The sequence below is a fragment of the Psammomys obesus genome, unplaced genomic scaffold (genome assembly GCF_907164565.1).
Source record: "Psammomys obesus unplaced genomic scaffold, mPsaObe1.curated_primary_1811, whole genome shotgun sequence".
Classification (NCBI taxonomy): domain Eukaryota; kingdom Metazoa; phylum Chordata; class Mammalia; order Rodentia; family Muridae; genus Psammomys; species Psammomys obesus.
Genome location: NW_026596234.1, coordinates 10,163,974 through 10,175,719, shown reverse-complemented (window position 1 = coordinate 10,175,719; position 11,746 = coordinate 10,163,974). Strand labels below are relative to the sequence as shown.

General features: G+C 49.0%; 1 protein-coding gene across 1 annotated transcript in view; it reads left to right on the top strand.

The window, feature by feature from the left end:
• The first annotated feature begins 4,022 nt into the window (after nucleotides 1-4,022).
• The window catches only part of Ptpn1 (protein tyrosine phosphatase non-receptor type 1), a 50,990-nt gene continuing 43,266 nt past the window's right edge, over nucleotides 4,023-11,746 (top strand). Inside the window, exon 1 of the mRNA XM_055596076.1 lies at nucleotides 4,023-4,193. Coding sequence (XP_055452051.1) covers nucleotides 4,131-4,193 — 63 coding nt within the window. The 5' untranslated portion in view covers nucleotides 4,023-4,130. The remainder of the gene's footprint in view (nucleotides 4,194-11,746) is intronic.

The window sequence follows — 11,746 nt, the reverse complement described above, 5'->3', positions numbered from 1 at the left end:
ACAACTCCCCCCACCACCACCCTTGTGACCCACAGGTTAAGAATCGCCGCCTTAGTGGAATCTGTGAAGAGAAAGCCGAGAACCTGAGTGAGAACAGTTAAGCATTTCACAGGCTTGCCTGACCAGAAAGGGCTTTAGCCACGGTGTCGGGTAGCCACTTTGTTTACTTTCTAATCAGCCACCATCGCTAGGTTGCAGTGAGCCTCCAGGGCAGGGCTGGCTTTGTCCACAGGGCTTCAGGGAAGCTGACACTCAGGGTCACAGAAGTCTCTCTTCCCAGCAAATGTCAGGTGCTTAGAATATGGGAGGGACGGGCTGGAACGGGACTGCCAGGAGACAGCCAGCGAACAGGCGCCCTCAGAGGAAGACGGGAGGCTTTGGCTGCAGTCGGGAGACCTGCCTGGAGAAGTGACGCCCAGGGGGAGCTCTGAAGGGAGAGAAGATGCACAGACAGAGGGCTCTTTCTGGTTAGGCCTGGATGGTACACATGTCCTGTGGTGGAAACCAGCCAGGTGGGGTGGGAGGGCTCCCAGACTGGAAGGAAGTCAACAACGGAAACGGGGTGAAGAGGCAGATGGGGCCTGTCACCAGGATCACCTGTGTATGGGAGCCAGGGTAGGGGTGGATCTTTAGTTGTTAAAATGTACACAGTTATTGAAGTGTGCATGTGTGCGTTTCTCGGGTTCTGGGTTCGTATAAGTGCATACATGCTTGTATGCGATTGCCTGTGAGCGCGTGCGCACGTGCATGTGCCAATGTGTGTATGTGAAAAATTACTCATTTACTGAGACTCTCTGGTGCTGGTATGTGGAAAGCAGACAAGAGACACCCTGAAACTTAGCCTCTCCTTTACAGACTCGTTCACGGGGTTTCATCAGTGGGTTAAGGAAGGGCCCGAAGAAGTCACATCACCAATGTGACCTTATTTGGGAAAATAGTCTTTGCATGCATAAGTCTTTGACGAAGGGGCCTCAGGAGGAGTTCTAGATCACTGGACGGGCCACATCCGTCTGGGACACAATGACAAGTGTTCTTACAGAATGAGACAGGGAGGTTTGTTTGACAGGAGGAGCCAGAGAGCCCATGCGAAAGTAAGGCCAGGGTGATGAGACATAGCCAAGGAAAGACAGCCTCTCAGAGATAGAGGAAGCAGAGAAGGGGCCCCGCACATCAGAAGGAGTACCACCATGCCAGTCAACTCTGGGGCTTTGTGAACACTGAAGGACTGGACCTGTCCACAGGCCTGTCATCCCAGCTACTCACAGGCTGAGGCAGGAGGATCAAAAGGTCAAGGCCTACCAAGGCACTTTAGTGAAACTGTGTCAAATGAAAAAGTAAAAAGAGGGGCAGGGCGTGTAGTTAGGGTTGGAGTGGGCTGCCTAGCAGGTGGGGGCCCTGGGCTGCAGCCTGAGCACCGCAGGAAAGACGGCGGTGGGAATGCGTGTCCGGTCACTGGGGGTCACCGGCAAGCCCGAGCAGCATGTGGGCCCAGATTGGGCACTGGATTCGTTCATCTACGTAACTTAGGTAGAAGGGCGTGAAAGAGCCACCTTTACTCCTCAAATGTGCATCAGACAGACAGGGGGACTCCTCCAAAGGTGGGGTTCCAAAATTTTCACCAGAATAATCGTCACCCTTAATTTTCTCTTAAAGGATCACTCTCTTTCTAATAATATTGTTTAGCAGACCAGCTGTCTTTATTCAGCAAGAATGAATGGGCTGGCTAGCTAGCTCCCTGGGTAGAGCTGCTTGCTGCCAAGTCTGTTGACTTGAGTTTGATCCTTGGGCCTCACACAATGGGAAGGAGAAAATCAATTCTAGCAAGATGTCCTAGGACCTCAAAGAGTGCTGTGGCATATATATAATTAATTTTAATGGGAAAAAATTTCATCTGCCTACCCGTTTGCTACCATTTGAAAAGTGACTGAGTTCCTTGCTATAGTAAGTCCATGAGATGAATTCATCTGCCTCTTTTGAGGTAGGCACTCTTTTCTTTCATAGCAGAGAAAGCCAAGATGCAGAACTTACCAGGAACACACCCCAGGCTACGTCATGGGTCCTTAAAACCCCAAGTCTGGACCTAGCAACCTGGCTCCTATGTAATAAATTCTCCAAAGATCAGGCTGGAAGCCAGCCTCCCTTCCCATTCACAAGACTGCTTTGTTCGTGGCTTTTTGAGACGGGGTTTTCACCCTGTACCTGCAACTAACTACGTAGACCAGGCTGGCCTCAAATTATTGGTGATCCTCCTGCCTCAGCTTCTCAAGCGCTAGGATTACAGACTTGTTCAGCTGTTAGCCCAACTTGGCAATGCTGCCTTGGGCAAGTGCCTTGTCTCTGTTGTGCCCTGCTTTTGTCAGCTCTAAGGTAGGAATCAAAATGCCTCCCTGAGAGGGTAGTTGTGGAGAATAAATGAAAATAGGGGCTTCGCCTGCCAGGCACATTGCCTACCCCAGCACCCCAAGAGCAAGCTGGAATTCACTCTACCACACCAGGAGCTAGTGCTGGGCACAGGGTGCTAATCCCATTGCAGGCTTTCTTTCTGTCACGTGTTGAGCCCAGAGTGGGCGGTTATAAGTCCAGGCTCCAGTCAAGCTTCTCAGAAGCCCATGCTTCCGGGCCAACCTTCAAGTCTCACCCTCAGCAGTCTGAACACACCACAGAAATTGCCACTGGATGAGTTCAGTGAGGAAGATTTTTTTTTTCCTTTAAAGATGTTTTTAGATTTATTTGTATGAACATTTTGTATGCACAGCAGTATGTATCACATGTGTGTCCCATGACCTTGGAGGTCAGAGGAGGGCCTATAACTGGAATTATGGTAGTTGTGGGCCACCATCAGCCCTAAGGAAGACTTTACTTTTTTGTTGTTGTTTTGTTCATTTGTTTGTTTTGAGACAGGGTCTCACTGTCTGTCCTGGAACTCACTATGCAGACCAGGCTAGCCTGGAACTGAGACCCCCCTTGCCTCTGCCTGGAGAGTGCAGGGTTTAAAAGCGAGTGCCACCACATGTGGTCAGGATTTTCATGATTCTGTGGAAAGGAGAGAAAATCAGCACAGATCCCATCCTTTCATTCATACTAACTGGGCAGAAATCTCATGAACTCTCCAAAGTTTTATGAGAGCAGGGTGGACAGTAGGATGTTAGCACTTGTCAGAAACTTGGGAGACTTGAGGCGGGCAGATCTGGAGCTGGAGGCCAGCCTGAGCTACAGAGTGAATTCCAGGCCAGCTCGGGCTACAGAGTGACTCACTGTCTAAAACAAACAGGAACCTGGGGATGCGGCCTAACACGCGTCCCAGCATGCAGAGAGCTCTGGTTTCATCCCCCGCAATGCATTCCAGGACATGGGAGGTGGAGGCAGGAGGCTCATCCTTGGCCTGACAGCAAATTGGAGGTTATCCTTGGCCTGACAGCAAGTGGGAGGCCAGCCTGGGATAGTACCACCCTGAGTTAAAAATAAAGAAGAACGGAGCTCTTAAGTGGTGGTGCACAACTTTAATCCCAGAACTCGGGAAAGGAAACAGGTGGATTTATGAGTTCGAGACTAGCCTGATCTACTGAGGACAACCAGGGCTACGCAGAGAAACCCTGTCTCGAAAAAACAAAAAACAAAAACAAAATAGAAGAATGGGACAGGAAATACCGCTCCCCCGCAACCGCTTAGCTCGAGGCCACGCCCTCGCCGCGTGACCAACCGGCAAGCATGAGGCTCGAACTCGAGATCCCACCAACCTCGCCTCGGCCCACACGCTGTGGGCGCATCGCCGGAGGTCGCCTGGGCAACGGGCGCGCGCCCACCGGAGCGCGAAACCCGGGAAGCGGCGCGCGGCGGGCTCGAGCCGGTCGTCTCCTCTGGCACAGGCTTCTCCCATTAAGCCCCGCCCTGGCCCCGCCCCCGCGGAAGTGCCGGCAAGCTGACTCGCTCTCTGACTGGTCCTGCCGTACAGGGGGCGGAGCTCGCGGTGAGGCGGGGTGCGCACTTCCGGCTGCCGGCTTGACATGCAGAAGCCGCGGCTCGGGAGGCTGGGGCTGCGGTGGTGGCGGGCGGCGGGCCTCGGGACACGGAGCGACACGGCCTAGCGGGGCAGACGGCCGAGGGAACTCGGGCAGCCGGCCGGGCTCGCCATGGAGATAGAGAAGGAGTTCGAGCAGATCGACAAGTCCGGGAGCTGGGCGGCTATTTACCAGGTGCGGAGCCGGGGCCCCTAGGCCGCGTCGTCTCCCCGGCCCTCTCGGCTCAGGCTACCCCTGTCGAGCGGCTCCGCCGCCCAAGACCCCGCTTGGGGCTCGCGGGCCCTGCGACACCCCCACCCGCCTTTATCTCTCCTCGTTTCGTGCCCTCTCCGAGCCCCTCCCTCCAGCCCGACCCCAACCTGGCCCAGCCACCCTTTGTCCCCACTGGTCCACACCCCTGCTGCTTCCTTGTCTGGACCGGACCACCTCAGGCCCTCTTCCTTTGTCTCCCGGGGAGGGGGTGGGTTCGCCGACACCCTCCCGCCCGGACACATTTCCTTTCCTCGGGCCTCGGTGTGCGGTCGTGCGGGAGGCCCCAGGACGACAGCCCCCTTACTCCTTCCTGTCCATTCATTTGTTGGACGTGAGTTGGAGAGTCTGTTCGTCACTAGGCATTGGAGATGGTGTGTGTTGAACGCCACTGTGGATCTACCCTACCCCTAGACAGGCTTGGAGTCGTACCGACGTTCATATACAGATCGTTGGCAGCTGGCGACAAGTATTGGGAAGAGAAAGACCTGTTAAGGTGGAGGGTGACTGTGCCCAAAGAACCTGCTGCCTTGGAGAAGGGGTCACGGCAGGGCTGTTAGATAAGACTTGGCTTTCGGAACAAAACAAGGTGCGGCAAGCCATGAGGTTAGGCGACTAACAAGGGGGACACAGAACCCATTCCTCCAGCTACCAAACCCTCCTCTAGACAGGGAAGTGAGGTGGTTTTTAACCCTTTCCAAATGGCCTGTTTTCTTGATGAGCGTCTTTTATCTTTGATCGTGGGCTGCGATGACCCTGTTTTTTGAGATCTGATCCACCTTAGGGGTTCTGGTGGTTTATTTATGAAACAGTGAATTGAAAAAGCAAAGATGTCTCTACAAGTAGCTAAGTCCTCTAAAGAAAGTAAGTCTTCTGATTAAATGTCAGTGCGGGGGTTGTGGGGATTAACCAAAACTACACTGGCCCGGCGTCTTAAATAAGCATGTGCAAAATAAATCCTGTTCCTTGTGCAAAGAGAGCAGGCCGTTTATTCTGCTTTCGGCTTATAGGTTCAAAAGACAGCGGGTGAGACCCATCAGCTGGAGAATTGAAATCTATTTTGAGCTTCACTTGGGGAAGTAAAAAGCCTCAGGCTGTTGTTTGGTGTGCTTGAATGACAAAAGCTTTTTTTGGGTGGCCTTGATTTCCAGATCCCTCGACAGGGTGCTTTTTACTGGCCTCTGATGTGTCAGCTTCTCTTGGACTGATATTTATAGCTAGTGAAATCTGTGTAAGTGGGGCGATCAATAGTAACGTTCGTATTTGAGGCTTCGTCTCTGAATTGGTTGGATGGAGTCCGTTTAAGGAGTTGGATCTGGGGGCAGATTTTCTGTATCAGATTAAATGCAGAGGGAGCCCAGGGTAACATCACATGGAAATTGTCTTATAAGCCACTCGGAAGTGTGGAAGTGGTTGTCCAAACAGACCATGCCAAGAGAAGACAGTTGGATCTTTAATGCTGAAACAGGCTGATTTGGTAACAAATTTACATCATAAGTTATGGTAGAATGCGGTTTTTTTACGCTTTTGGGTCAGACTGGCCTGCCCTGACATCTAAGCCTTGTTAGAGCTGTGCTAAGAATGCTGTTGGCAAGAAGTAGGCTGGCTTTGACATCAGTTTCCTCATTGTTTTCTAATTTCTCTACCACGCTTAAGCCCCCACAGGCTTTCCTGCTGCGAATAGAATCTAAAGCTAATTTTCTAAGATAAAGGCCAATATACCCAAGGCTTTTTTTTTTTTTTTTTTTTTGAGTTCAAAGAAATGTGTTTACAACTGGTAGAAAATAAGTTATTTTTTTCCCCCAGAGCTGAGAACCGAACCCAGGGCCTCGTGCTTGCTAGGCAAGCGCTCTACCACTGAGCTAAATTCCCAAACCCCAAAATAAAAGTTTTTAAATGAATGTGTGCTAGTGTGTCAAAATGAGGGCATTATTACCAAAAGTCTTATTTGAGCCTGTCATAATTAGAAAGGAGTATGTAGCTTTGCTTGCAGCTGTATATGCCAGGCAGTACAATAATTTCTCCTTATCCTAATTTTCTAATTGGACCAAAAAGATCTACAAACTCTGAAACAAATGGGCAAAGAACAAAAGGTGATGTGTGGACTTTTGAGTGCTGGGGAAGACAGCTTAAGAAAAAATACCTTCAGGCACCAAGCCTTTTTCTTGGAGGGAGCCTGGGGGTGTTTTTTATCTATCTATCTATCTATCTGATTTTTTTTATGGCAGAGTTTCTCTGTGTAGCCTTGGCAGTCTTAAGACTCACTTTGTAGACTAGGCTGGCCTCGAACTCACAGAGATCTACCTGCCTCTGGCTCCCAGAGTGCAGGATTAACAGGCATGTGCCACTGCCCCCAGTCTGGCATTGTTGTTTTAATCTTTACTGCCAGCAAGTGGCTGGTGATGTGGACAGCCTTTAGGTCTCTAGAGTCAGGTTGGTTTGCATATGGAAATGGCTGTAAGAATTGATTTCTGTCATTCAGAATTTGCAAAGGGATGACAGGACTAAAGAAACAATTGGATTGCAGATCATAGAGGAGCCTGGCTTAGCTAACCTAGTGAGAGAAGGTGCTTGATTGGAGTAACTAGGGATACAGCCCTCCTCCAGTGGTGGAAGAGGGTGCTGGTCAGGCTTTTTTCTTTTTCTTATTGTTCAGTTCTTTGATTCTGCCACTTTCAGTGAGTGTTTGTTTTGGATAAAGAGCATCTCCCTGGCCTGCTCGTTGATCACTCCCCCCTGAGGGGGGAGCAGCCTTACCAGGCCACAGTAGAGGACAATGCAGCCACTTTTGATGAGAACTGATAGACTAAGATCAGAAAGAAGAGGAGAACCTCCCCTAACAGTAGACTTGGGGAGTGGCATGCATGCAGAAAAGGGGAGGGAGGGTGGGATTGGGAGGGGAGGAGGGAGGGGCTTATGGGGGGATACAAAATGAATAAAGTATAATTAATAATAATAATAATAATAATAATAAAGAGCATCTCCCACCCAGTAGCTCCTGACATAAAGGGAAGACAGCTCCTCTGCAGGCGGCTTTGTGTGATGGGGCACTTTTCCAGCTGACATTTGTTATAGCTGCCTTTATTCTGAAATACAACCCAGTGCCAGACTGGGTTAAGTCCTGCTGTATCAGTAATGCCCTGAAATTCCTTGCTGTTATAGACACTTGATCTGTCATGCTCCAAGAGATGTACTCACAATAATGTTGATTTAGACACTACTGGCTTCGGGTGGGGGACACTGTTTTGTGCAGAAGAGAAAGCTCTACACACCGTGACTCATTTTGGGGGTGGGGTATATAACCTGAAGATTGGGAAATTCTCATCATCTTGAGTGACCCTTGAGATCTGAATGTTCTTGCTTGCCCTGGTTTGCATGAACTAAATTTAGGCTTCTGATGGGCACTTTGAGGAGGTGTGAAGACCTTTGAAATTATCTGGACTGGTAGGAAATTAACAGGGAGTTCCAGCAGAGCCAAGAGAGAAGCACTCCTTGTTTGCTGTCCCCAGCATACTTACAGTAGCCGGCCTCTCTGGGGAGTAAGCACCCATTCGCTGTCTGATACAGCAACAAGAGAGTAGTGGAAAAATCAAGTGGTTTCAGCTACCAGAGCCTTCTGCTGGGCTTCTGGGCTGCTGCTACCTGTGCGCTTTAGCAGGAACCGCAGGACCTGGTGTTTATTGAGTAATGGAATTAATTGTTGGTATACTGAGATTGAAATGAATGAGTAGTTCCCTATGGGGACCTTTTGGATAATAATTACTGAGAGATTTGCTTTTTCTTCCTTTTAGGCAAGCACTGTACCTCTGGGCCATCTCTCTGGTCCTTGTTTGCTGGTTTTTTGGTTTTTTTTTTCTTTTTCTTTTTTTTTTATGAGATGAATCTTGCTGTGTGGCTGATTCTGAACTCTTGTTCTGCTGTGCTTCCCTCCCTTACAGACCTGAGCCATCCTTCCCCCCCGCCCCCCATTGTTCATTTTCCAGTCTCAGGATTCTTTTGGCAATGTCTTCCATGTTGGGCCTTTATTCCTAAACCCTTTGAGGCCTACCTGAACTTGCATGTATTTTAATTCTTTCCCTTCTTCCCTGGGTGTTGATGTTAGCTCATTCCCAGGAGAACTCATTCCGGGTATCAGCTAATACTGGGGAGAAGGCTGGGCATGCTCTGGAAACCTGGAATCCTACGTGAGTCATCGCTTCTGGGATGATATCTGCACCTGCAGTGCCCTGATTGGGTTTTAAGTAGGTAGGAGGGCTTGGCTTGGACTAGCTCTGAGGGTACCCCCCCCCTTTCATTGCGTGGTCACCCTGTCACCCACTTCAGTGGTCTAAGTGCCCACTAAGCCTGCACTTAACTTGTTCATACCACAGAGATGACAAGTTGGTTGCCTTTATTGTGTGTACAGTCTGTGTGTGCGGTGCGTGTATGTGTGCTATAGCATACATACAGAGGTCAGAGGAGGACAGTAGTGAGTGTTGGTTTTCCATCTCTTCCATCTTGTTTATAACAGGATGTCTGTTTCACTGCTGCTTATGCCAGGATGTCTGGCTTATGAGCTTCCAGGGATTCTCCTGTCTCCTGTCTCATGGGGTTACAGACAGGCCTCTGTCCAGCTTTACATGGGGTTCTGGGTATCCAAACTCATGTCCTCATACTTGCATAACAAGCACTTTACCCAGTGACTGTCCTCCTATCTCCCCAGCCCGTGCTGGGACTTCCTAATCTAGTCTTTCAGGCTCTCAGTTTATTGCTAATGTTTTTGTTTTGTTTTGTTTTTTTTAGAAGACAGGGTTTCTCTGTGTAGTCCTGGCTGACTCTGCCTACCAAGTGCTGGATTAAAGTGTGTGCTGCCACCGCCACCCAGCTTTAGTTGTTTTAACAGTAGCTCTGAGCCTTTCACTTCTTTGTGACTTTTTTTTTTCTTAGACAGGGTTTCTTTGTGTAGCCTTGGCTGTCTTAGAACTAGCTTTGTAGACCAGGCTGGCTTATAATTCACAAAGATCCACCTGCCTCTGCCTCCTGAGTGCTGGGATTAGAGGTATTTGGCACCACCTTTGAGTCTGGATCTAACTGGTGTTATAAAAGCTTTAAAAGTAGTCACACATGGAGACAGAAGGACGGCCGATCCCTGTTCAAGGCCAGCCTGGTCCAGGACAGCCAGGGTTACACAGAGAAATCCTGTCTCAATAAATGGTAAAACAAAACAACCAAAGATCCAGAGTTGGTGGCATCCAGATTGCCTTCATTCTCCTGCAGGTTCCATCCTAGCCTCGTAGGAGGCTTTCTTCCTGCACGACATTTGTAGAGCATGTCCAACCAATGTGTGCCTTCCAGCTCAAATGTGCACCTCCTTCCATAGAGCTCTGCTGTGGGTCCTGTGCACTACCTGATGATGCCCTGTACTCGTTAGAACTCCTTCTTTATACCTCAATCCATCCCTGGAGCTCACAAGTCTTGAGGTCACTGATTATGGCACCCACTTAAACCTGTAAGCATTCTCACAAGTGTGGTGTGGACATGGCTACCTTAAGATGGACTGGCTGTGGTTCCTTTGGTCCCTTGAACCAAGCTAATGGTGGAGTCAGGAAGATTTTCACACAGAGGGTCTAACAATAGGGTTCCTGGGGCGGAAAGCCTGTATTTGAGCCCTGATGAAATGAGATAATTCAGTGTTGCCACAGCCTGCATGTGGCTTCGCAGAGAAGCTGCTGATGGTGCTGTAAAACTTGCGGTATCTGTATCTGCCCACCTCACAGAAGCCTGAGGTATGAAAGTGTTCCCTGTGTGTGACAGGCTCAGTAGGCAGCTGGGTGGACCACAGTTTTCTCTCCAGTCGTATTGAGCTCCTCTGATCTGGCCACTCTTCACCTTTTTAGAGAGGTTTTGTGTGTAGATATTTTGCAAAATAATTTTTAATTTTGGGAAATAAGATATGGTTCTGTGTCAGTCAACAGCCTTACCAAGACTATTTTTCGAACAATAGTTAGTAAAGGCAAGCATTGCTCAACCTTTTTGTTTTGTTTTGTTTGTTTTTCAAGTCAGGGTTTCTCCATGTAGCCTTGGCTGTCCTGGAACTCACTTTGTAGACCAGGCTGGCGTTGAGCTCACAGAGATCTGCCTCCTGAGTGCTGGATTACAGGCATGTGCCATCACTGCCTGGCACATTGTTCAACCTTTAACTAGACCATTTCATGTCAGGTGAGGAGTGTAACCTTCTGCTCTTCTGTTATTCTCTGTCTGGGAGTAAATTACAGTCTCAGCAAGAGCTAAATGGGTCTTATCTTTCTGTCTCATTTCTTCACTCCCTTTTTGTAAGATGATCCTGAACTCTTTATTAAGTTCACCTCCAGTTATAAAAGTTTTTAATGTTCTTGAAATAATCCCTGTAAACTGCAGAGGTAATGTGGTTAGGTTCAAAAATTGGTAGGTTTGCTAGTGTGGCTGGCAGCTTAAAGCGTTAAGTTGTTTTGTGTGTGTGTGTGTGTGTGTGTGTGTGTGTGTGTGTGTGTGTTGTTGTTGTTGTTGTTGTTGTTGTTGTTGTTTTTCTCTATCTCTCAAGGAATGTTCAAGGGTCTTACTAAGAGGGCTTCCTGGAGTGAGTGAGTGAGTGGGAAAGTGAGTATCCTGCTACAGTTAGGTGCCCCTCCTCAGGACAGCACTTGGGTGGTTTTCCTGTGAAAAAACACAGGAACTGACTCTAGAGAGATCACAGAAATGGGATACATGAGGTGCAGCTGCCCTTATGTTGTAATTTTAGAAAGAACCCACATCTGCTCTCAGCTTCATTTGAATAAAATGAGAGCTTACATATCTTCTGGCCTCCAGGGAAAAGTACCTAAGTCCCCACCGCTGGACAGCACCATCTACTCTGGAGAGACTCTGCTACCCCACAGCCTTCCTTCTCAGCAGCACTTGACGGAAGCCTCAGCAGCTCTACTTTTCTTTCCTTAAAGACAGGGGCATAGGCATACCAGGCTTGCTAAGTGTTAGGTCCGATCTTGAACCTTCATCCTCTTGAGTCCACAGCACTGGATCACAGTGCTGTGCTGGGTTTATGCGCTATGTGTGGTAGGGTATGAATCGCAGGCCCTAGACAAGCACTCTGCCAACTGAGCTGTTCCCTGCCTCCCCATCCCTTTACATTTTGACACAGGTTTTCACTCTTGAGCTCAGGCTGCTCTGAAGCTCACAATTCTCCTGCCTCAGTCTCTGAATTCTTGAAACTGCAGTCATATTCTACCATGCTTGCTACATCCCAAGCCTTTGCTGACAGGCTGTAGATTTGAATGTCTGAAAACTGGCACTAGGATCATATCTCATAGAATGCCTTTCTCCCAGCCTGAGTCTAATGCTCCTTTGGCTTTGGCACAGGTCACACTGCAGAACCATGCTCTTGTGAGTGAGTGGTGTTCAGCCTTGTGTGTGGTAATTCAGTTCCAAGTGCTCAGGAAGCTATCCATTCTGTGACTGGAGCTTCC